The sequence below is a fragment of the Molothrus ater genome, chromosome 5, assembly GCF_012460135.2.
Source record: "Molothrus ater isolate BHLD 08-10-18 breed brown headed cowbird chromosome 5, BPBGC_Mater_1.1, whole genome shotgun sequence".
Classification (NCBI taxonomy): Eukaryota; Metazoa; Chordata; class Aves; order Passeriformes; family Icteridae; genus Molothrus; species Molothrus ater.
In genome coordinates this window covers 4,437,365-4,460,762 of record NC_050482.2, presented here as the reverse complement: position 1 = coordinate 4,460,762, position 23,398 = coordinate 4,437,365, and the positions used below count along the sequence as shown (strand labels likewise).

General features: G+C 44.4%; 1 protein-coding gene across 3 annotated transcripts in view; it reads left to right on the top strand.

Annotated features, from left to right (window-relative positions):
• Positions 1–23,398, top strand: part of SFMBT2 (Scm like with four mbt domains 2) — a 117,037-nt gene that overhangs the window by 56,659 nt on the left and 36,980 nt on the right. For all 3 annotated transcript variants that reach the window (XM_036400643.2, XM_036400642.2, XM_054514819.1), the window contains 4 exons: positions 1,532–1,629; positions 15,451–15,552; positions 16,231–16,378; positions 22,352–22,434. In XM_036400643.2, coding sequence (XP_036256536.1) covers positions 1,532–1,629; positions 15,451–15,552; positions 16,231–16,378; positions 22,352–22,434 — 431 coding nt within the window. The remainder of the gene's footprint in view (positions 1–1,531; positions 1,630–15,450; positions 15,553–16,230; positions 16,379–22,351; positions 22,435–23,398) is intronic.

The following is a 23,398-nucleotide window of genomic DNA, read 5'->3' as shown; positions in this document are numbered from 1 at the left end:
GAACTTCATGCTGATCAGAATTCCTGCAAGCAAGGGAGAAGTGGGGCAACAAAACTATAAAATAATGAACAATTAGATACAGAGTGCACTTCTTAACACTTGTGCCCGCTGCACACATTGTAAACAAAGATTTGAAATCTATATTCCCATTAATAACCAGACAGCTGAGGAATTAAAAATACTGCCCTGAAAGGTTAACATTCCCCTTCAAGTGTGTTTAAATTCATATGCATATCCTTGATGTCTGTTCTGAAGTAGTGAGATTTGATATAGTGGAAGTATAAATACATCCACTTCAGTGAGTGATTCTGCAAATCCTCCTTTGATAAGGTCTTAAATCTGTTGAGTTCAGAGCATAAAATTCTCTTGTACCATCAGTGCTAGGTGGAAACAGTGCTTGCCAATTCCTTTTTTTTTTTTACACATATTTTTTATTCCCTCTTTCAGAATTGTAAGATACAGCAGTAAATCTTCTGCTAGGTAGTAAATATATATGGTTATTAGATGTACAGGATTTAAATGCAAATTGGGCCAAATTGAACCTTGATGTGAATGAGGGGAGCCAGACTGGCCAAAGAAAAGCTCCACACTCTTCACTCTGTATCAAGGTTCGAGTTTATTACTGAGCACATGTTCATTTCCATTTTAATAATTGTTGCAATCTATCTCCCTATCTTCTCTCTTTGAGGCCTTGATATGAATGTTCTGCAATAACTTGTTACGTGCAAGATAACAATGTGTTTTCTAGGGCAGGAGTAAATCCAGTATAATGTTCCTCATCACAGCATTGTTTCCTACATTGTTCCCTTTGATGATTCATAGGCATTTCACTGCACTGAACCATAAAGGGCTTGTTAATATCATGATTTAATAATATTAAACCTGTGTAAAGAAACTCACTGCAAGCAATGTGAAGCTGCACAAAGATGTTGCCTAAAAGTATAATGATGAAAATTCATAAGTGTAAGTCCTTGCTCTGGTGTGATGCTCTGGTTTGAGTGTGATACCAAAAAATGTGTCTGGGTAGAGATTTAGCTGAAATGTTTCTTCCCACACCCACCCCAACCTTGCAATTAAAAAAAAAAAACCCAAACGCTTTCTGATGAACAGGTGTCTTAATAATGATACTATTTGTTTTGTTCAAATATGACTAATATTGCTTGAAGACCTGAGGCTCCTCAAACTAGGAAACATCAGGTAGTTTGAGAAATGAAAATGAAAGAGTTTTTCACTATTTTCAAGTAATGAGATAATATGATTATCGTTCCTTTAGCAGAATTTGAAGGATGTGAATTTTTCTGGGTTTTACTCCAGGTTATAAAACACAGTCTTTCTCCAGTGCCCCTGCTAGCTGCTTTTGTGTTGAATTTATCCATGCTGCACAGCTTGGAATATAGACACTGTTCATCTCACTTGCTCTGTCCATTCATATGACTTAAGAACTGTAGTCTTCCAAATATCTTTGGTCTCCAAACAGTCACCTCTTGGTTTTGTTGTTCTTTTTTTCTTTTTGTTATTGTCATCCCTGTAGATATCTATTCTCTGAAGACTATAACTGAGTGGAAATGCGCTCTGGAAAAATCCCTTAATGATGCAGCAAATTTTCCTCTTCCAATGGAAGTGTTCAAGGTAAATGATATTTTCCTTTGCTTGTGGAACTTGTGATGAATAAATATCATGCCATGTTTAGTAGCTAATGTTAAACTTACTCTGGAAAGGCCTTTGCTGTAATATATCACTGTGGAAGGTCACAAGTTGGATGTTTGTGTAAAACACTTTTATGTGTGGACTTACTTCTTAGTTGGTGTTTTCTGGGGGCTGGGAGTGACCAGCAGGGATTTCTCCAATTATTTTTCCTTTGTCTTACTCTGTTAAATCTCTGCAAAGCCATCATACATAACTGAAATAGTAGGGCTGTGACCATAAAAGTTTACACAAACTGGACAGATTTCTGTGAGCCTTGCACCAAAGTTTTCACCTGATCACAAGCCACAAGGTAGAGAAACCTCCTTCAGGGAGGGACCTGTAGGAGGAAGGGAGAGATGATTTGGTTCCTACATCTTCTTTTTTTAATTTTTTGTTTTATTCTCACTCTGGTGCTTCAGCCCCAAGGCCCTGCCTTTAATTTCCCGTGTAAATCTGCACTGCTGTGAGCCATGGTGGCTCCAGATAATCCTGATTTACAGCTGTGCCTGCCTGGTTTCAGCAGTTCCATCCTGGCTGGCGTGGGATGGGCAGTGGGGGGATGCTCAGGGAGGTGTGTGAGAGCACAGCAGTGCCCCCTTGGCTCTGCTGTCACCTCTTGCTTGGGGACCTGCTGGACCAGGCTGCCTTCCCCACCACCCCCAGCCTGGGGACCCTCTGGGTTCCTTCCCAGCCCTTCAGCAGCACTGCACTGGGCTACTCCAGAACATCCCTGGAATTGGTGCAGTTCATGTGTGGCACTTGCTGGTGGCCTTGGCAGTGCTGGACTTGGATCTTAGAGAGCTTTTCTAAGTGAAACAATTTGATGGCTCTGTGATTGGAATAAGTCTCTTACCATGTCCCATTCTGGCTGCCACAGAACCCCAGTGCCACCTTCACCCTCCCTGCAGGGACATTCCAGCAGCTTCCCATGAGGAATCCAGGCTCCTCACCCAGCTGGGATGCACTCAAATTAGCAACATTAATTAGGGGACACTTAGCTTAATAGCCCGGGCTCATTGGCAGTGTGGGAGCTCTGCTGTGCTGGGAGAAGAGGGAAGATTGGCCTTGGGCACAGGGCTTGAGGAGCCCTGTGCTGGGATGGAAGTGGTGTGCACAGAGTTCTGGGTCTCTGCCATTCATCTCATCCAAGGCCTTCCATCTGCCAACTCTATTAAAAGTTTGCACTGGCAGCTTCAAGATCAAAAATGCTTTGTGTGGGGCAGGGATTAAATCACAGAAGGGAATTTCTAATGTGTAAATTTTATTCCTGTCTGTGTGAAAGAGTGAAGAATGTTTCTGATGAGGCTCATGAAACATCCTTTCTGAAAAATAGTTTATGACTAACAGCTGTGTTGCTGGCTCTTCCCAGTGTGCCAGACTTATACCCACTTATTTTAATTATTGCATGCAGGTCATAAATTTGAATTCATAAAATCCCAGTTGCTGTGCTGTGTGCTTGGAGCCTTGGAGCTTGCAAAGATGTTCCTCTTAGAAGACAGTACAAAACCTTGGAATGCTTGAATGGCCCAAGAGTAGAGTAACTTTGGGGCAAAATGTGGCAAAAATGTCAATGTTTAGGTCCATGATTAGGTCAGTAGGACTTCTCTGTTTATCATAATGTGGAAGGTGAGCACAAGATGAGCAGAATTCAGATTTTGGTGCTGGGAAGGCAGGAGACTGAATAAATTTTCTGTTTGTGGGCATCACTTTATTCTGCCCATTTAGGGTGAATCAACCCCATTTTGTACATCTTAATTAAGGAGAAAAAGACAAGATGTCATCTGTGCCTGTGAGCAAGTCTTCCTCTAGTAATGACTTAAACATGAGTTAAGGCTTTAGGAGACTATCTGGGAGTAAACTCAACTGATCTTGCAAAGAAAGCCAAGGATTATTTATCTGTGAGACCTTCAAGTAGAATCCCAGATCCCAGCAAAGAGTGTCATATCCAAAGGTGTCTTTTATAACTTCCTTTTAATTTTAATTTTTTAAATTTTATTTACAATCCCAGCACAGAAGTAGTGTCTCTACACAGTGCCTGGGGCTCCTTGCTGTTGTAGCTGTTTGTTAGATGAGATAAAAAACACAAGGTTTGACAGCTGGCAACTCTTAGAGATCTTCTGGAAAGCTGAAAATGTCTACTTTGGCAGGCATGGTGACTGCACACTGAGCAGTTACATTCTGTTTTTTCCACATTTCCCTGCAGAATTCCCTGGCTGAGCAGGGTGTGTGCTTGCTCTTCATGAGCACGTCCCCTGGGCTGGATTGTGACTTAAATCCACGTTGTCCTTAGAGCTCTGCGTGACTGAGGGAAGTGTCACTGTGGTGCCATCCAGCTGTCCCCAGGAGGTGGCACTGGCAGAGCAGAGCCGCGTTTGCAGGGTGAGAAGCAGCTGCTCTCAGGGGTCTGTCAGCCCATTGCTGCCGTGGCACTCCTCAGTTTTGGTGTCACAGCGTTGGGTGCTGCCTGAGAGCTCAAAAAACATGGCTTTGAGCCTGAGTTATCAATGCTCAGAAGTGTGGCAGAGCTGAGCTTGGCATGTGGTGGTCTTCAGCAGCAGCTCCAAAAACCCCTTGCAGAAGCACAGCCCTGAGCCCCTCTTGGCATCCAGGGAGAGGACACCAGACCACAGGAACTGGTTGCAAAAATCAGGAGAGAAGGCTGCAAACAGGATTTTCTTTTAATTTTTTTTTTTCCTGGTGCTGTTTTACACTTGGCCATATGTTGGAAGTGTTTGTAAAATGCTTTAGGATCCTTTGAGAAAGGAACATGATGTTTAACTGTCACAAAATGCTGCTATTATGCAGCTACTAAACATAGTGTTTTGCAAACTGCACATCCTGGAATAAATTTTCCTCCTCACAAAAGCTTTTTGCAATGCACCTGCTATTTTGTCGTTCCCTGCCTTTCAGAAAACATGTTGATCCTTGAAGAAAAATAAATACAGACAGGGTTTTCAAGGATGTTTGAATGGCTTAGGAGCACAAATCCTTCCAAAAGGCCACAGCCCAAGGACATGTGTCCTTTGCTGTGTCTGCTCTGATTTCAGAGTGCTGTTGAATGCTCCCACACCTGGTTTGGTACAGGTCATAAATGATGGCTTGGGCTTCACGTGACACCTGATAAAATGGTCAGGGCTTGTTGTGAATAAAAACGGTCAAAATGCTGCCAGGGCCCGATTTCAATTTAAGTGGAACAATTTCAGTGGTTTGCTTCAGTGCTGGCATTGCTGGTGCTCTCTAAGAGGGAGCCATGCTCCAAACACAGCCCTGATACTACAAACCAGTGCATATTTTAGAGTTACAGCCCAGCAGCTTGTGTAAGGTGAATGGGTTTCATTTCCTGGAGAGAGGCAGACAGGAGATCCTGGATATCCTCTCTGACCTCCCATTCTGCTTTCTCCAGTCTCCTGTGCCACATCTGTGGGTGCCATGCAGATGTCATGGATCCTCACCTCACCTGTTTGAGCAACTGAATCCTACTCAGGATTTGGGGTGCTCATCATCTTTCCATGGATTTTGCATATTGGCATCCTGTTCCCAATTCCTATGAAGTGAATCCTGATGGCTGGCTTGGATGGAACTGTTACCAGCCACATCCCTAAACCACAGCCTGATAAACTGCTTGGAGAGCACCTGGAAGAGAGAGGTGTTAGATATCTGAGACAGGTGGAAGTTCCTGCTCTTTGGCCTTTGGTCTCATTCCTCTGCCCTCATCCTTTCCTGAAGTTGTTGTTTGTTCTTTCCAGCTCTAAATCTTTCTAGCAAAAACCCCTCTATATTAGGTGCAGCCTAATATATTAGGTGCAGTTCCCCTATTTCTGACTGCAGCTTCTGGATGTCTCCTGTTACCAGTTAATAGTATTAATTCATACTAAAACTAATGACATGGAAGGAATCAGTTGGGACAGATCTCTCCTGAGGAGAGAGATGGAGGGACCATCCACCACCCAGACAAGAGCTGCCCCTGAAATTCAGGACAGAGTGGTGCTTCTAGTTCTACACTCATGAGCCCGAAGACAAATATTGAACAGGACTCCTTCCTACCAAAAAAAAAAAAAGTTTTTTCCAGTGGATGAACTATTCATTTTAGTAGTGAGAGTAAGAGCAATACTTTCTCCAAGATGTTGATTAAAAAAAAAAAAAAAAAAGGAAGACTGTCATCATCATATTTTCTGAAAAATCCTCTTTTTCCAGGATTCTTCTCCTGGAAAGCTGAGAGGCCTTAGAGTAAAAGGAAAACAGTATGATCTCATTTGCTTCTCTTGTGTTTTGCTGCTTTGGAATGTGATTTGAAGATTGTTTATCCAACAGGAGGTTGTTTGATTGGCTTCATGTGAATTATTTTGACTTAATGACCAGTCACGGTCAGGCTGTGTTGGACTCTGGAGAGAGAGTCATGAGATTCACTATCATTCTTTGTAGCCTTCTGTAAGTATCCTTTCTCTGTTCTTTAGTATAGTTTTAGTATAGTATTCTTTCATATAATATCATAAAATAATAAATTAGCCTTCTAAGAAGATGGAGTCAAATTCATTCCTTCCTGCCATGGGGGACCCCAGAAAATAACACAGAAGACAACATCTCTCAGGATTTAGTAAACATTTTGCGTGTTTCAGAGTGTTTTTTGTACTGGAAGAGTTGAAATTAGAGAAACCTGTCGCCCTGGTTTTTAAGATTTTCTAAGCCTTCTGATGTTGACATTCTTGTAGCGAACTTTCTCACACACTTTCTGTAAATAACTCATTGGTTTGCATTCTTTCATGGAGGAGGAGAAATTTGATGGACTGTTGGTTTGTCCAGTGTCATTGGAGAGGTGGCACTATCACCCTCCAATCCACTGTCACCTTTGGAAAACTATAAATGTTGGAGTCAGAAAATAAACTTCCCTCTTCTTCCACATCTTGAGAGCAGCGGCCTGCGCTTGTGTTCTTTCGTGTCCTGTAGTGACAGAAACCCATAGGATTTTCAGCTCATCCTGACCTGGCTCCATGAGTAGCTTTGAAGCCCAACAGGGTTTTTGTGTCTTCATCCCCCCTCAGTGGATGGGCACGTGCTGCTGCAGCAGCTTGAAAGGAACGTGCCTTTGGTCTCCCTTGGAAGCCAAGCCCCAGTCCCGAGCTCCTTCATGCCCTGCTGGCTTGGCTGGCCCTGGCTCGGCACGCCGTGCTTTAATAACACACGAGTTGTCTGCAGGCTGCCAGATTATTTATACTCCATCTGTTCTTCCTCATCTGTGGGCTCTCCAGCCCTTTTCCATGGCTGCTGGTTGCCTGGCTGGGAGACGTGCATGGGGTCTTGGTTTGGAAAGCCAGGTGTCTGCTGAGGAAGGCAGGAGCCTCCCCTGAAATGGAAAAATGTAAACCCCCTCCCTCTGAATTGTAATAAATTTGAAATTAGGGGGCTCTCAGGCAAATATATGGGAGTAAGAATAACAGTTCTTTATTAGGGAAGAAAATAAAAAGATAAAATAAACAGTGCAGTAAACTAAAACAACTCTGACAGAATCAGAACCCATCCTGACACCCTGTGGGTCAGGGTGTTGGTAGCAGTCCCATTGGAATTGTGGCTCAGCCCTCCTGCAGTGTCAGGGGTGGTTCTGCTGGAGCAGGGGTCCTGTAGAAGGGTGCAGTCTCTTCCTCTGAAGATCCAGTGGAAGAAGAGGCAGCTGCTGCTCCTTTGGGTAATCCAGTGGAGAAGCTGTGCTGGTGTTCCAGAATCTCCAGATTATATCCAGGTAGGAATGCTTGGCTCCTCCCTCTGGGCTCACATCTCCCAATGGGATGCTGTAGTTCTTATCAGTCATGCAGTGACATTCAATAGCTGTTATCAGCAGATGTCTGCCCAGAGGGAGGAGTGGTTGTGGAAGAGATAAGGAAAACTGCCCACTGAACAGAAGACAACTGCCATGCAGATGGCAAATGGAATACAATCAGCTTGGCAATCAGGACACATGGCTTCCCAATCCCTCTGTTGTTCTGCTGCCTTTTGATCCACTCCTGCCTCAGCATTTATCTTTGTAAGAACCACAGGACACCGCAGAGGGTAGTCAGGATGTCTCTGGTCCCAGAGGGTGAGATGGAGCCTGGTGGTACCTCTGTGAGCAGTGAACAGCTCTAACCCTCTCCAGCTCCCTCCTGACTGCCCAAGGCTGTGCAAGGATTTGGGTTGGGAGAGCAATTGGTTGGGAGGTGGGTGAAGCCAAGCCCTGTCTGAGGTGCCCCCAGGGTCTGTTTGGCAGCACCGTATGAAAGTCAGGGTTGGGAGAGCAATGCTAGAGGCAGTTCAAGCCAAGCAGAGGGGATGAGTGAGAACCAGGTCCCTCAGCCTTCCTCATCCCTCTGGCATGTGTAGTTTTCTTCATTGGGGGTCTCAGGATGGGGAGGGGTCAGCAAAAGAGCCTGGTTTAGTTGAATCACTGCATCCAGCCTTGGTGTGAGGGAGTTTGTGACATCCTGAGCTCCTGCCTTCCACATCCCTGGGCAGTGTTTTCCACTGAGAGGGGCTGATGTGCACCTACAGCAACATCTGCTCCCACGTATGGAGTGGTGGTACCTAAAAGTCACCCATTTTAGGGCATTTTGCGAGGGCATGGGGTGACAGGGCTTAAAACTGAAAAAGGGAAGGTTTAGGTCAGATATTAGCATGAAATTCTTTCTTCCTAATAGAGGGTTGGTGAGGTCTTGGCACAGGTTGCCCAGAAGTTATAGCTGCCCCATCCGTGGAAGTGTCCCAGGCCAGGTGTGGTGGGGCTTGGATCAACCTGGCATAGTGGAAGGTGTCGCGGCAGAGGCTCTGGAATGAGATAATCACTAATGTCTCCTCCAACCCAAACCATTCCATGAGTCTACTGCTGTATGATCTAAAGGTGAATTAATGTCCTCAAAGAAAGCAAAAGCAGCTGTGGTTTGCAGCTGTTTTCCAGGATGGTTGCATCTCACAGTGTGCATTGAATGGGCTCCTGATCCTCTCTGCTCTCACAAATTCCTGTTGATTTCTCAGTAACAATTCCTGCCATGATGTTACCATGGGCAGCCTCAGTCCCTCCTCACAGTTGAGGCTCTGTGTGTTGAGGGGGTGTGAGCAGAGACGCTGCTGGTTTCACTCTGAGCACCCAAGTAGCTGTTCCCACCTCTGCCACCCTTTCTGTGTGACTTTACCCTCCATGAAATGGGACCTGGCCGTGTAACACAACCGAGTCTCACCGACGCTTGTCAAGTACTGTGGCTCTGAGATGCTAAAAAACCCAAACCAAACTGTCCTGGTTTAGGGCACATTTGGGAGAAGACCTCCAAAGGGAGCCCCTCCAGAAAGCAAACTCACATGGCCCCTCCCCTCAATCCTTCTCTCCAAGGAAGGATTCCTTGGAGAGAAGTGGAAAGAACCTTGTTATTTAACAGGCACAGCACTCCCCAGCACACAAAATGAACAATACCAGATGACAACACTCTTTCACTGCTCTGAAAAAGATGACAAATTCAGAAAGTCTCTCTGGGGGTGATCGCTCTGTTATCAGTCCCTTTGGGCCTGGGGCAGCTGCTGCAGCCACAAGGTGCAAACTCTCAGTGTTCCCAGGTCCCAGTCCAGAGCAGGTTCGAGTGGTTCCAAAAAGGGGAAAGGAGAAACAGTCCAGGGAGAAATTTGGACTGTTTAGCTAAACTAACTAATGAGCAGAAGCAAAAAGCAAGAGCAAAGCAGAAGCAAGAGCGAAGCGAAAGGCCAAGCAAAAAGCAAAAGCAGCACCATGTACTGCCCTGTCTCTGTGTCCCGCCAGCTGTGGGGGAGTGGCTGATAACAAAACCAAAACAAAACTTTCACTCTTCAGAGCCACTCTTGAAGGCACAGAACATAATATCCAGCATAAACAGAACACATGAATGGGGGATACAAGCATCATAACATCACCCTAGGACACAAACACCCCAAAAAAAACCCCCAAGTGGATGAATATCCATCTCTTTTACCTCTGCCCATGCTTCCAGTGGCCAGGCAGAGCCAAGCAGGCGCTGTGTGGGAGGGGATCTTTGCCCTAATGCCATCTGCCTTGGCCCGAGCCATACGGAGAAGGTGTGCTTGGATTTCAACTGGCTACTCTGCAATGTTGCTGTTTCTATGGTAACTCTTTTTTATTCAACAAGAGGAGCTTAAAATCCGTAGGGCTAAATCCAATCCTCAGCAGAAGCATCTGCAGTTTTTCAAGGGGCTCTTCAGTAGGTGCAGTTTGTAGCTGGCTCTCGTTGCTTCAGGGTTGTGGTGTCTCCAAAACGTCCCTCCCAGCGCCCTTTCCTCATCATCCCACCCCACATCTCTACATTCTGGTCTTCCTCTGATGGCCCTTGTCAGAGCAAGGGGACAGTTTGCACGTGTTGGGTCTCACAGGGATTTCTGTCTCCCTGCAGAGAGTGCACCTTCAGGGAAAATTGCTCTGTGTTTAGCAGAGTAAGTTGGTGAATCACAAACAAGACTGATTCATCTGCAAATAACACAGAGGGTTGCATTGGGTAGCGTTTCTTTATTTTCTTTTTTTTTTTTTTTCTCAATTAAAAAAACAAATGCCAGATTCCTGTGGAGGCAGTTTAAGCACTGCTATTACTGTGTTTGTGACTGGTTCCCACACGTGAGCTTTGTGATTAAAATTAGGCTATTAGGAACAGCCAGTTTCTTGGAGAAATTAGAGAGAAAAGATGGAGGGGAAGTGATTTTTTCAAAAATAAAAACCAAATCATCTAATATGTTCCCAGTTATACCAGATGGGGCCTGCTTCTCTGTGTCCTTTATTAGAGTAGACCAAGAGAGATGGGACTGAAGGAAAGAGTAGTTCACACTTAAAGTTACACTTAAAGGAGGCTCAGGTCAGTAATTTATTAAGTGATCAGTGTTTCTAATCAGCCTCTCAACCTTGCAGCTTTTCAGCATTCAGACTTAGTTCTGAATTTTGCATGAAGTTGCAGTTTTTTAATTTGTGTGCATCTGACTGTCCTGGACCAAAAGAGCCCCGATTTTAAGAATATTTGAAAATTCGACCAAAATTAGAGCCTTTTGCTCTTTTCTATACATTGTGTAAGGTGCTGTGTTTAAAATTATATTACTCCAGTGGTCTTGAGCAGAATGGGCTAAAAATGGACATGTCACAATCTGAAAGTGCTGCCCCTCCTTGGGTTTGGGGACACAGATAGAGCAGCCAGCCCTATCAGAGTGCAGCTTCCCTGAGTGTCACAGACAAAAGCAGCTTAGCCAGGTCCCCCTGCTCTATCAGCTTTACCCAGTGCACTGTAAAATTAAGCCCCCAAAAAAGCCCCAAAGAGCTCCACTCTTGTGACGTGGACAGAATTGAGTTTATTTACAGCCAAATGGCATTTTTTTTAGCAGAAATTACATTTGTTGACCTGGTATTTAGCTAACAGGTTGGACAAATGGCAGTGATGATTTTGAAATTTCTGAGTCCATCACCTAAAACTAAAACTTACTGGCTCAATTATCAGGAATTTTAAGCATGTCACCCACACAGGTAGTTCCCTAAGGCTTACTCAGATCCTGAAGAGTTGCAATGCTTTTCTAAATCTGTTTGTGGATCTCTTTTGGAGTGACATTTAGGCGGCCATGTCACCTGGCATTTCTGAAATCCACACTGCTGGTGGCTTGTTAGCTGTGAGGGAGAAAATTATGTGGCTATCTCAGACCCTAAAGAAAGAAAGGAATTTGGGAAGGGAATTAATTCCCTAATCTGGGAATTTGGAGCCTGTTTCTGCTCCCAGCACTGTGGCTAACTTGTTAGTTGACCTCCAGATTTTGCAGTTCCCAGCCCTGTGTGTGATGCTGGATGCAGTGAGCTGTTACAAAGCCCATCAGTAATTTTTACAGGATAATTACAGAAACACAAGCCATGTAAAGATGGAAATCATGGTGCAGATGTGTATCAAAGCAGGGCTGTCTTTCAGGTGGCCCAGAGGGTCACGGGCTGTGCATTTGCAAATGCACCCCCTGCTCTTAGGCTGTGAGTGTGGGGCTGAGTTTAATTGCTTTTTTGGGATTATAGTGAGCGCTGTGACAGCTCTGGCTGTTGCCAGTGGGTTTGGACTGTGAGTGACAGACGTTCATTGAGGGCTTTTGCAGTGCTCCACTCATTACCCCTGAGCTGTAATCCATCATGTTGGAGACTGTGACCCTTGGAGTGAGCAGCTGTGGTGCCCGTGCCACGTTAATTTGTTGAATGTTTTGTGGCATGGTTTCTCACTTTGCTCTAAGGGACTCTTCTGAATCCTTGTTGATTGTCAGTCCAGGTCACTCAGCAGCCAGAGGGTGTTTCCATTGCCCTCTCAGGGCTTGTGAACCCCAGGACAGGCAATCCTCTGGTGTAAATCATAGAATCACAGAATCATTTAGTTTGGAAAACACCTCCAAAATCAAGTCCAACCATTAACCCATCACTGCCAAGCCCACCACTAAACCATGTCCCCAAATGCCACATCTGCACAACTTTTAAATCCCTCCACATCTCTTAAATCCCTCCAGGGGTGGTGACTCCAACACTTCCCGGGGCAGCAGTGCTTGGCAGCACATTCAATGTGGAAATTTTTCTTAACATCCAGAGCAAACTTCTGTGTGGTCAGCAAGGCTGCTCCTGGGAAGGACCGACTGCCAGCAGGACTAAAGGCCCAGCATGCATGAGGCTTTAAAATGCTCCAGCTGGTCAAAACTATTCTGCCTGTTGATCTCCATTTCAAAGGAAATTGAGTCACTTGGAGAAGCTGCTAGAAAATAATGGCTGGTGACATCCTCGCTGGTGGCATTGAATGCTGTGAAATAGCAGCAAAGGGTCGAATTCTGCCACCCATTATCACGTCAGGCATTTCTTTTGTTCAGCTGCAGAGCCTGGCGGGGACCAGGAGAAAGTCTCACCCCTCCAGTCCTTTCCTTGTAGCTGCTTTTATTAAACAGGCGTTGGTTCCTGTCAACGTGAATAAAGGGAAGAGAGAGCAGTTCATTATCCAGTGTATCACTTTGAGTCTAATACTAATTAAAAGCTTTGCCATCACTTCTCTGGAACCTATTCTTAGAAATTATGTAAATTAATTGGAGTTTTGAAGAGGAGCATATGCCAAATCCTAAGTAATTCCCTGCTGGCTGAGGCAGCTCCAGCACTGGAACCAGAGAATGGCATCAGGAATCTTTTTTCTTTCCTTTTGTGGCTGCAAAAATATAAAGCTGCTTTGGTAAATTCTGATGATTCTCTTTAGCCAGTATATGAGACAGATCAAATATCCAGACCCTGACCATTTTCCAGAGAGGTGCAGTACAAAGGCTTTTTCTCCATGAAAGCTTTTCCATCTCAAAAATGACATTTAACACAGAAAGGGTTTTTACTTCCACAGCATTTCTCCAAAGAAATGCATGTTTCTGCTTCAAAGAGGATTTTGACCCTCAAAAGGGAGACGTACTTGAGATCCTGTGAACTCCCCTTGTGAGTTCACTCTTGCTACTCATTTAATGGGGAAAATATTTACTTGCTATGCTGAAAGACAAGGGAGATTTGATCCCAAGGTACACAGTGCTTTTGAAGTAAAATACTTTTAAATATTATTAGTGGGTTTTTTTCCCCCATCTGATTATTTTTCCCCTTTGAAAAAAAAGCCAAAACAAATAGAAGGAGAAACACCAAAGAAAATGGTTCAGATAAAAAGGAGAAGCAGTGTGGTTTGGTGTCAGTATATTTTGGTCTCAATCAACAAATCACTTTAAAAGTTGATTAAACTACTTGTGTGTTTAAAGATAAACATGATTAAGTACTTTGGTGGATCTTGGCTTATTACATATTGAGGCTGGATCCGAGCGTGAGTTGAATCATGGAACGCTTGTGGGGAGATGCAGGTGCACATTTTGCAAAGTTGCCTTTTATTTACAACCTCACCCCAAGGATTAAGAAAATCCGAGTGTGGGTCCTCATGCAGCAGGAGGCAGCCCTCCAGTCCAAATGCTATTTTTCCTTTAGGGGTTTAAAGTTCAGTGCTGGTGATACTGGAGTTTTGCAGCCATCATCTTTCCCTCTGAAGCCTTTTCAGTATTAAAGGTGGCAGTTTTTGATAGGACCTTAAAGCTCATCTCCTTCCACTCCCCTGCCACGGGCAGGGACACCTTCCACTATCCCAGATTGCTGGCCTTGAGCACTTCCAGGGATGAACATCCACAACTTCTCAGGGAAACCTGTTCTAGTGACTCAGTTCCCTCACAGTAGAGAATTTGTTCCTAATATCTGATCTAAATCTGCCTTTTTTCAGCTTAAAACCATTCTGCCTCATCCTATCATTGCATGCCCTTATGAAAAGGATGCTCAGACTCCTGGATGTCTGCTCCATCCTCAACCATTAGTTCCTTGGGCTCTGGGCCATTATTCTTAAATATTCCTCATCAGTATTTTCTTCTCCTTTGAGACAAAATTCATTATTGTTCCGTTGGTGGGTTTTTTTCTGCTTTTTGTTTCTCACCAAAAAGGGCTCCGTGACGGTGCAGGTTGGTAGGATGAAAACAGCGATTCATTTAGCTGTGGTTGGAGCTTGTAAAAATCCTTATCTCTAGCAGCAGTTGGAATGTAAGATCCCAAAATAGAAGTTGTTAAGCCCTTACAAGTGCAGACAGTTCTTGGGAAAAGAAAGCACAATGAAACGCAACTTTGGATCAATAGAAAATCATTTTAGAGCAAGAATACCACGTCTGGCAATGAATGTAGATGGGATTGTTGTTGCTAACCACTTATTAGATAGCAAGCTTTCTGCATGTATTTTGAAGTAGTCTGTGAGTGTGTGCTAAATACAGCATCATCTCTCTTCATGCTTGTATTGGCTAATGCACCAGTGGTTTAGAAATACTGTGGGACATTTTTATTGAATGAACTCAAAATGCAGTCATTACCCTGGAATTAGGGTGGCAGCTTGTGTGGCTGTTAGATAGGGATCAAAAGGGATGGAGTAATTAAGTGTTAAACTAAACTGGTGGCAAACCAAGGAGTTGAATCTGGCTTGCTTCTGAATTTCAGGACTGCATCCTGCATGCCCAGAGCTGCTGTGGGGAACCCTCTGTGTGTAGCTTCTGGTGCAGCCAGGTTTTATCCCAGGTGGAAGTGTTATGTTGGGGATGTGCTTGAACACAGCTGCCTGTTTTCCTACCATCATGTTCTCTGGTTGCCCACATTTTGGGTCTGAGTTCGCTGTCCAAGCTCTAATCCATTTCTAGTCTCCTGGCTGGAAAAAAATACCTTTCCATATTTCCATCTTGGAGAGCAGCCCAGTGCTTGTTTTGGTGCCCTGCAGGTGCTGGACATGCATCAGGGTAAATCAGGGCCATGCTGAGCTGTTTGCATCCATCTTGTGCATTGCCCTGGAGGGCTTCAGTTTGAGTCTTGGCACCTCTGGACCCTCAGTTGCTCCCAGAGGGCGATATGGGTGTCAGAGGTGGAGAGGCTCTGCCCACAGGAGGTTTTCATGCAGCAGTTTCTCAGCCAGGTCCTCATTTTGGTGAGCACAAAATCCTTGTGGACCAAATGCTGGTTGGATGCCTGAGATGGACATAAACTCTGTGCTTTAGGTATGGTGGGCTTGGTGCTGTAGATGTGTCCTCTAGGACTCAGGTTGTCCTGTCTCTTTCTGTGGCTGGGTTGGCTTGAAAGGAACATAGGACCAGCTAAGTTGACCCAACCCACATGGATGTCTTTCAGATAGATTTTCAGATGTATTGGCTTCTTCTTGGTGTCACCACGTGTTCCTCTTCCCACAGGACCATGCTGATTTGAGAAACCACTTCTTCACTGTGGGGATGAAGCTGGAGGCAGTGAATATGAGGGAGCCATTTCATATCTGTCCTGCATCAGTGACCAAGGTGAGTGCTCAGAAAGGAGGGATGGAAAGAGCTTCTCTGGGAAACCCTTCCCGATTTCCACTACATTTAGGAAAAAATGTAGTGGAAATCAGGAAGTACTTAAAAAAAAAAGAGTGGTACTTAAGTGGCTGGAGAACACATCAAGGAATAGGTTTAAAATCCATGGATGTTGCTAATTAATTCTTTCTTTCCCACAAGCATCACCATCTGATTCCATGCACTTAAAACCAATGGGGATGAGCACGTTCATCTACCACTTGCATGCAAACAAAAAAAGATCCCTCCTTTGTCTTTATCTCCCCTCCATCCATATGTATTTTCCCTGCCCATCTGAGAAACCTTTGGAAATAAAACAGCTGCATGGAGGTGGTAGCTGGATATTTAATCCACACACTCAAATACAAGACAGGAAAGCTCTGGGGTCCTCAGGATCATCTCCAGTTGCTGCTCAGCTGTGGGACCCTGAACCTCAGCACTTTCCATTGCTTCATTTCACCCATCTCTAAAACTCAGGCTTTGATCTCTTGGGTAGAAACACTTTGATGCACAGGTGTTTAGGTGAGAGCAAATTATTTTCAGTTGTTTGATCCCCAGGTTTGGCTGTTTCAGCTTTCCACGTTACCTAATGTTGCAGCAAATCTAACCCCTGATTTTGGTCTCTTCTTTTTCACCCCTTAGGTTTTTAACAATCATTATTTACAAGTGACCATTGATGACTTGAGACCTGAACCCAGCAAAATCTCAATGCTTTGCCATGCAGATTCCTTGGGGATCTTGCCAATACAGTGGTGCCTTAAAAACGGAGTCAATCTCACACCTCCCATGGGTTTGTATTCCTTCTCAGTGATTTTTAGGTTTACTCTGAAGCACATTTGCTTGTTATTATTGCCTTTAAAATTGTGTTGGTGGTTGCTGCAGAGCATCAGCTGAAGTATGTCAAGCCAGAGTAGTTCTCTGGAGTGATTGGGGCTGTTCTGGCTCCTACCAGCCCATGAACATCTCAGCAAATGTTTCTTGCTGTTGGATTGATGTCCCTGTGCTTTGAAGTCTGATTAAGGCTTGTGAAATCCTCGTGAATTCCCGTGGGATGAATCCTAGCAGTTCTTTGTGTGTGTAGAGAGCAAAAGGAGCATTAAAAGTCCAATCACTGCAGAGGCAAACCCTGTTTCATCCATGTCGGTACAACACCGAGGCCAAGCAGAGCTCCTAAATCTGAGTGTCTGAGCTAAAAACAGCTGCCTGCCCAGGAGTGTGGAGGGATTTCCTTGGCTGTCTCAGCAAATCCCAGGGCACACTGCAAGCAGTGTTCAGGTCACAGCCAGGAGAAACAGCCTCCAGCCCTGCTGTTCCTCAACTTTGTAGCTGTGCAGTTAATTACCCCCAACTTCAGACAACCACCTGTGGTGCTCTAGCAATATTTCTTTGCTTGCAAAATGTGTTGGTTCCCTGGAATTTCAGGTTTTTGAAGCTGGCTGGGTTGTTGGTCTGTAGCCAAAAATCAATGTTGCTTGGGAGTAAGAAAAGCCTCAAAAAAAAAGAAAGAAGCTAAGTTTTGTGTATGAACTTTTGCCTTCATTTTGGAAAAAGCATGATGCTGCCAAACCCAGGGAAGGGAAGGGTTACTCCCTACCAGATTCAACATCCTCTTATCTATATCCAGAGTGCTTCTTCAGCACATGTAATTTGAAATTCCCACCAAAGTCCTGGAGCCCTGTGCCTGCAGCTGCATACGGTGCATCCATGATTGCTCTGCTGCTTCTGCTGAAATAAATCTGCTGTCTGGGGCTTCAGCTCTCTCCTGCTGAAAACCAGGTGTAATGATAATGCATGTGTAAGCACTCACTGATACTGCCCAGAAAAGTTGCTAGAAATCAAAGTAAATGGAATATTTTGCGGATTTTCCACCCAAATTTACATGCAGCATGCCCAGGCAGGATAATTAACTGAAGGAGACCATAAGCTTAAAAATTTCCAATCCATGCTGACACAAAGCCTGTCTGAGATGGTGGTTTATGGGTCAGGTGTGTGTGAAGTCTATTTTAGATGCCAGCATTTGAAGACATATCTGAAGCCTCTGTCATGTGAATATTTTTCAACTTGGCCAGGTCTGGTGGGAGGTGTCCCAGCCCATGTCAGAGGGGTGGAACTGGGTCATCTTCCAGGCCCCTTCCAGCCCAAACCATTCTGTGATTCTGTGATCTTGTGTGGTGCCTGGTCATTGAAATCCATCTGAGGAGGTGCAGAAAGTCTCTCCTTATTCCCCTTGTGAAAATCAAATTGGCTTTCTGCTCTGAGATCAGAAATCCTGGGGGGAAGCTATTAAAAAGGCAAAAAAGCAGTGGCAGATAGATGAATTCTATGAGTTGCTGTATTTTTTATACTGTGTGTAAGGGCTGCATGTCCAAACTGAATTTTAGCACCTTAAAGCCTTTTCTATGGGCAGACACTTTCTTTGAGTTGCTAAAATGTAATCAGATATTAGAATGAGTCATTTGAAATAAGCACAAACTAAACACAACAAAAACTCAAAGACCACTAAAAAAGAAAGCAGATGGAAGGTGAAAAGCATCCAAACCCCTGGTTAATATAGGCTTGACGAGGAAGTTTTCTGATCTCAGAATCAACTGATTTTTTCTGGTCAGCACAATATGTCAGGTTGGGATATTGGAGTTTGGAGTCCTTTATTTGTCTGATATCCATTCTCTTTCCTTTTTGCTTATCGGGGCTTTATTGAAGACAAACAAAGAGTAAATGGGTCATGAAAAGGAGGTGCAAATATTTGCTACTTGAAATAGAGAGCAGTATTTTCCTGTACAGTGCCAAAAATGAATACCCATTAACTGCTGCTGTATAAACATTGAACAAGCTCTGTTTATATTTATTAGAGCAGGATTTATAGACCACTTCCCTTTAGAGTAACAATCATTGTTTTATGAGCTATTATTAAGTGGGGGAAAAAAAAAAATTGATAATGTTCCTTGTTGTAAAGCTTACTAAGGAAAAGCCACTTCCAAAACCTCGTGTACATTTGTATTATACTTGCTTTGAATTAGCTTCTGATGCTGGGCTCTTCCATGCCCGGAGCTGAGGTGGCAAACATGGTGAAGGTGTTGCATGTTTGAGGGGTTGTGGAAACACAGCTGTCAGTGCTGTCCCTTGGGCTGAGCCTTCCAGGGTGTGAGTGCTATGTGCTGATGGAGGCCCTGGGCACCTGGTACCTCCCTGTGTGCTGAGGGAGGCAGTGAGGTTGGAAAAGATCTCCAGGCAAGCTGGGCCATCAAGTCCAACCTTTGATGGCCACGCTGTCACGCGGACCACAGCACTGAGTTGTTTCTTATCACTTCCACCCCTTCCCTGGGCAGCCCATTCCAATGCCTGACAACCCTTTCAGTGTTAGAAGTTCCTCCTAATATCCACCCTGCCCCTCTCCTAGTGCAGCTTAGTGCCTTTCCCTCTCCTCCTGTCCCTGTTCCCTGGGAGCACAGCCCGCTCCCCCTGGCTGTTCACCTGTGGCATTCAGATTTTCTGAAAAATCCTTTTGCCCAGGATTTTCTTCTGGGAAGTTGAGAAGCCTCAGAGAAAAAGGAAAACAAATTTTTATCTCATTTGCTTCTCCTGTGTTGTGCTTACATGTGGAATGTGTTTGGAGATTGTTTACCCACAGGTGACTGTTTCATTGGATTCTGCTGTGGGTTGTTTTCACTCTTTGGCCAGTTAGTGCCAAGCTGTGTTGGGACTCTGGAAAGAGTCATGAGTTTTCATTATTATCTTTTTAGCCTTTTGTAAGTGTCCTTTCTATATTCTTTAATATAATATATTTTCATTAAATAATAAATTAGCCTTCTGAGAACCTGGAGTCAGATTCATCATTCCTTCCTGCCATTGGGCCATCCTGCAAATACAGTAGTCCCCTCCTGTCAGGGACTTGTGCAGAGCCAGGAGTTCCCTCTGAGCCTCCTTTTCTCCAGGCTGAGCCCCTTCCCAGCTGCCTCAGGTTCCCCAGACCCTTCCCAGCTCCATCCCTTCCCTGGACAGCCCCAGCCCCTCCAAGGCTCTGTGGCCCTGAAGGCCCAGAACCGGCCACAGCCCTCGAGGTGCAGCCTCACCCTGCAAAGGCCACAGACAAATCAGGGCTCATGTGAAATCAACTCCCTGGGTGTTCTCCTCTTGGAACCCTCCCTGTGCTGCTGCAGGGAGTTGTTTTTACCTCCCCAGCTGCCCTTCCTGGTTCCATTCCTGCTGAAGCCTGAAGGAAAAGGCTTCCAGTGGTTCCAGTGGTGCAGAGCTGAGCGGGGTGGTTGCGTGGTGACAGCACAGTCAGGTTTTTGTACCTCACTAAAACATCTCTAATAGGCCTTTTCCATCCATTCTGACAAGATCTGTGTTGATCAAAATTGAGATGCAAACCCTATCCATGAGGGGGTTAAATTGGAGATAAAAAAAGAGATTAAGCATTGTTACTATGATGTTTTTTGAAAATTTTTCGTTGCCCAGGATTTTTTTCCCTGGGAAGCTGAGAAGCCTCAGAGAGGAGTGAAAACAATAATTGTCTGATTGCTGCTCCTGTGTTTTGCTGCTTTGGAATGTGGCTTAGACATTGTTTACCAACAGGTGAATGTTTGATTGGTTCCATGTGAATTGTTTTAATTTAATGACCAATCAGGGACAAGCTGTGTCAAGGTTCTGAGGAATTACAGGTTTTTATTATTTATTCTTGTTAAACCTTCTTGTTGATGTATCTTTTTTCTTTCTTTAGTGTAGTTTTAGTATAACATTTTTTAATATAATATAATAATAAATCAGCTTTCTGAAAATGAGAAACCAGATTCTCATCTCTCACCTCATTCTAGAAACCCTCACAAATACTGTTGCAGAAATTGTTAAAAAACAGTGCAAGGATATTTTTTGTATGAAAAAAGAACATTTTTTATAAGTAACTACCCTTTTTTTCCTTCCCTGTGCATGTTTAGTTTTTTAATTATTATGCACTTTAATGCCCCACAGAGACAGGCATCATAGCTCAAGGCTTTATCTCAGTAATTTGTTTGTCATGAATGCAATTACTAGGAATAGAAATCATCTTATCCAAGATCCTTGGATCTTAGCAGGATGCTTGGCATGTTGTTTTCAAAAATTTTGCCTCCTTTTTTTGGGATCTGGCAGACTGATAGGGGATTGTACTCAGTATTCCAGTCCTTGCCTATAAAAAAAAAAAGCCACAATTTTCATTGTCATAAAAGATTCATTCACATTTGATCTTGAGTGTCCCTTTTTGACTATCAATGCAAAAGGCATTTAGGGATGTTCTGTGAAATGAGGCCAGGCTGAGATTTCTAGGGAGATTGAGGGGAGAATTTGGCCTTTGGGTGACTCCTGAAACTTTCCATAAGAGTAGTTCTGCAGTAATGTCATTAGAGTATCCTCAAGCCCCTGGACAGGATTAGCACTCACTGGTTTCAAGCACTGCAAAAATAGAAACTTAAGAGGAAGGCCAAAAAAAAAAAAATAAGCTCCCAAAAGCAAATGAAAAATCCCCCAAATGTTTCTCTCCCAAGAATTTATTGCCTAAATTGCAAAGTAGGAATAGTGGATGAGCTGACGTCTGATTTGTCTTTCTATGATGGGACTCCTTGAGAGATGCTCATTTAAAGGAATCCCTTTATTTTACCTAGAAGCAGAGGCTGAAGGGATGATCTGCTTGCTGAGGCTGTTTGAGGGGGATCTGCATTCATTTTCCTGCTCTGCTCCAGATTTCTGTAACATTTTTACTGTGATGGGATTCAGCTCACACACCCTGAGCTGCTGGGGGGCCACTCAGGAAGGGTACATGAATGAAGAGAGGGGAATTTATCTCCTGCTTTGAAAGGGAGGATGGATCAGCTCCTGATGTGCTGATCCCCTCCCTGTCCATTCCTGAGAGAGCAGCAAATATCCCATGTCCAGCTCCATAACCTTGTCCACCTTTTAGACATCTAAAAGCAGGAGAAAGAAGAAGTCCATAACTAGCCCTATGTGGAAATTTGGCACAGTGGCACTTGTCATTAGTTATGGGTTTGTTAAAAGTTGGGAGATGTTCACAGAAAAGGGAAAATAGGGGAAATGATTATGTCTTAGTACTTTTTAGTGGAGTCTTGGCAGTGAAATGCAGATGTGTGAGTGGAGGCTGGAGGAGCCATTGGCTCTCATGGTGTGTGACCACAGAATCACAGAATCACAGAATTTCTAGGTTGGAAGAGACCTTCAAGATCATCGAGTCCAACCCATGTTCTAACACCTCAGCTAGATCATGGCACCAAGTGCCACATCCAGTCTTTTTTTAAACACATCGAGGGATGGTGACTCCACCACCTCCCTGGGTAGATGATTCCTGTATTTGACCACTCTTTCTGTGAAAAACTTCCTCCTTAATTCCAGCCTGTATCTCCCTTGGCGCAGCTTGAGACTGTGTCCTCTTGTTCTGTCTGTTCTTGCCCGGAGAAAGAGACCGACCCCCAGCTCACCACAGTCACCCTTCAGGACGCTGAAGAGAGTGATAAGGTCACCTCTGAGTCTCCTTTTCTCCAGGCTGAACAACCCCAGCTCCCTCAGTCGTTCTTCATACGGCTTGTGTTCCAAGCCCCTCAGCAGCCTCGTTGCTCTCCTTTGGACACGCTCAAGCATGGGGGCCCTGCTGGCACTGCAGGGGTCACTGAGGCAGGATGAGATGCTGAAACACAAATCCTCATCTCCTTGTGGTCTGTTTGGTCCTCTGTGGTGTGGAGTGGTGGCTGATGGCTCTTTTTGTTTTGTTGTCCTGCAGGTTACTCTGGCCAGGACTTTGACTGGGCAGACTACCAGAAGCAGTGTGGAGCTGAGGCAGCACCTCACCTGTGCTTTAGAAACGTAAGTTCTTCCTTTTGCTCCTGTCCTGCCATGTGAAACAAAACAGCTTGCACAGAAAAGGTGCTGCAAAGCTTTGAGGGCTTCCTCCCAGAGCACTGTGAGGATGCCTTAGGTAGGAAACTGGGGGAATCTTCCAGGTTTCCATCCCTAAAAGAGAAAAAACTTATTTTAGTCTTGTCTTTATCTGTAATTATCCTGCTCTTCATCCCCTCCCTGGTTTTGTACAGCACTAAAAGGGTCTCAACTGGTTATTACTATTAATTCAAGTGCTACTAAAAATAATTCAGGTAAAGAAGTTGCATAGTATCACTTGTCCCTTTTTACATTTTAGGTGTTCTCTCTGTATCCCAGGGATACAGAGAAACCAAACCACATGTATTAAAATGCTAAATGTTGAAAATGAAGGAGAGGATGATTAACCCTCATGGATGCTCTGGTCCTTGGAACAGTTCGTGTCCCTCCTTGATGCTGAAATAGTGATGTGAGAGTGATGGATGCCATTAAGATTCACAGATTTTGAAATAATCTTTTGCAGGCTGTTTTATGGCAGTGACAGTCCTGTGTGGCTTGATCTGACAGATATTCATTGCTTGGGGAAAGGCAGATGTAGCATTCTGCCTTTCCCAGCAACCTGGTGCTCTCCTTCATGTGCCCATCAGCTGATGAGGGTTGAGATCCCATCAATAACTGAAAATACTCCTGATGGTGGTACCTAAATGTTAGCGGTGCACCTAAAATGAGCACAGGAAGCTTTGCAAAATGAAGTGATGTGGTGAATGATGGACAGACAGGTTTCTGTAGGAATGTTACAGAAAGTCACAGGACTGAGGGATGTGGTATTTATGGAAAGCAGAATGGAGACAGGCACCAGCTGTGGTTTTCCATGGCTTTCCTCGTCTGTGGTGGCCTAGGGGCAGCCTGGCTTGGAAGCTTTGATGGTGAATTAATGAATTTTTTATTGATG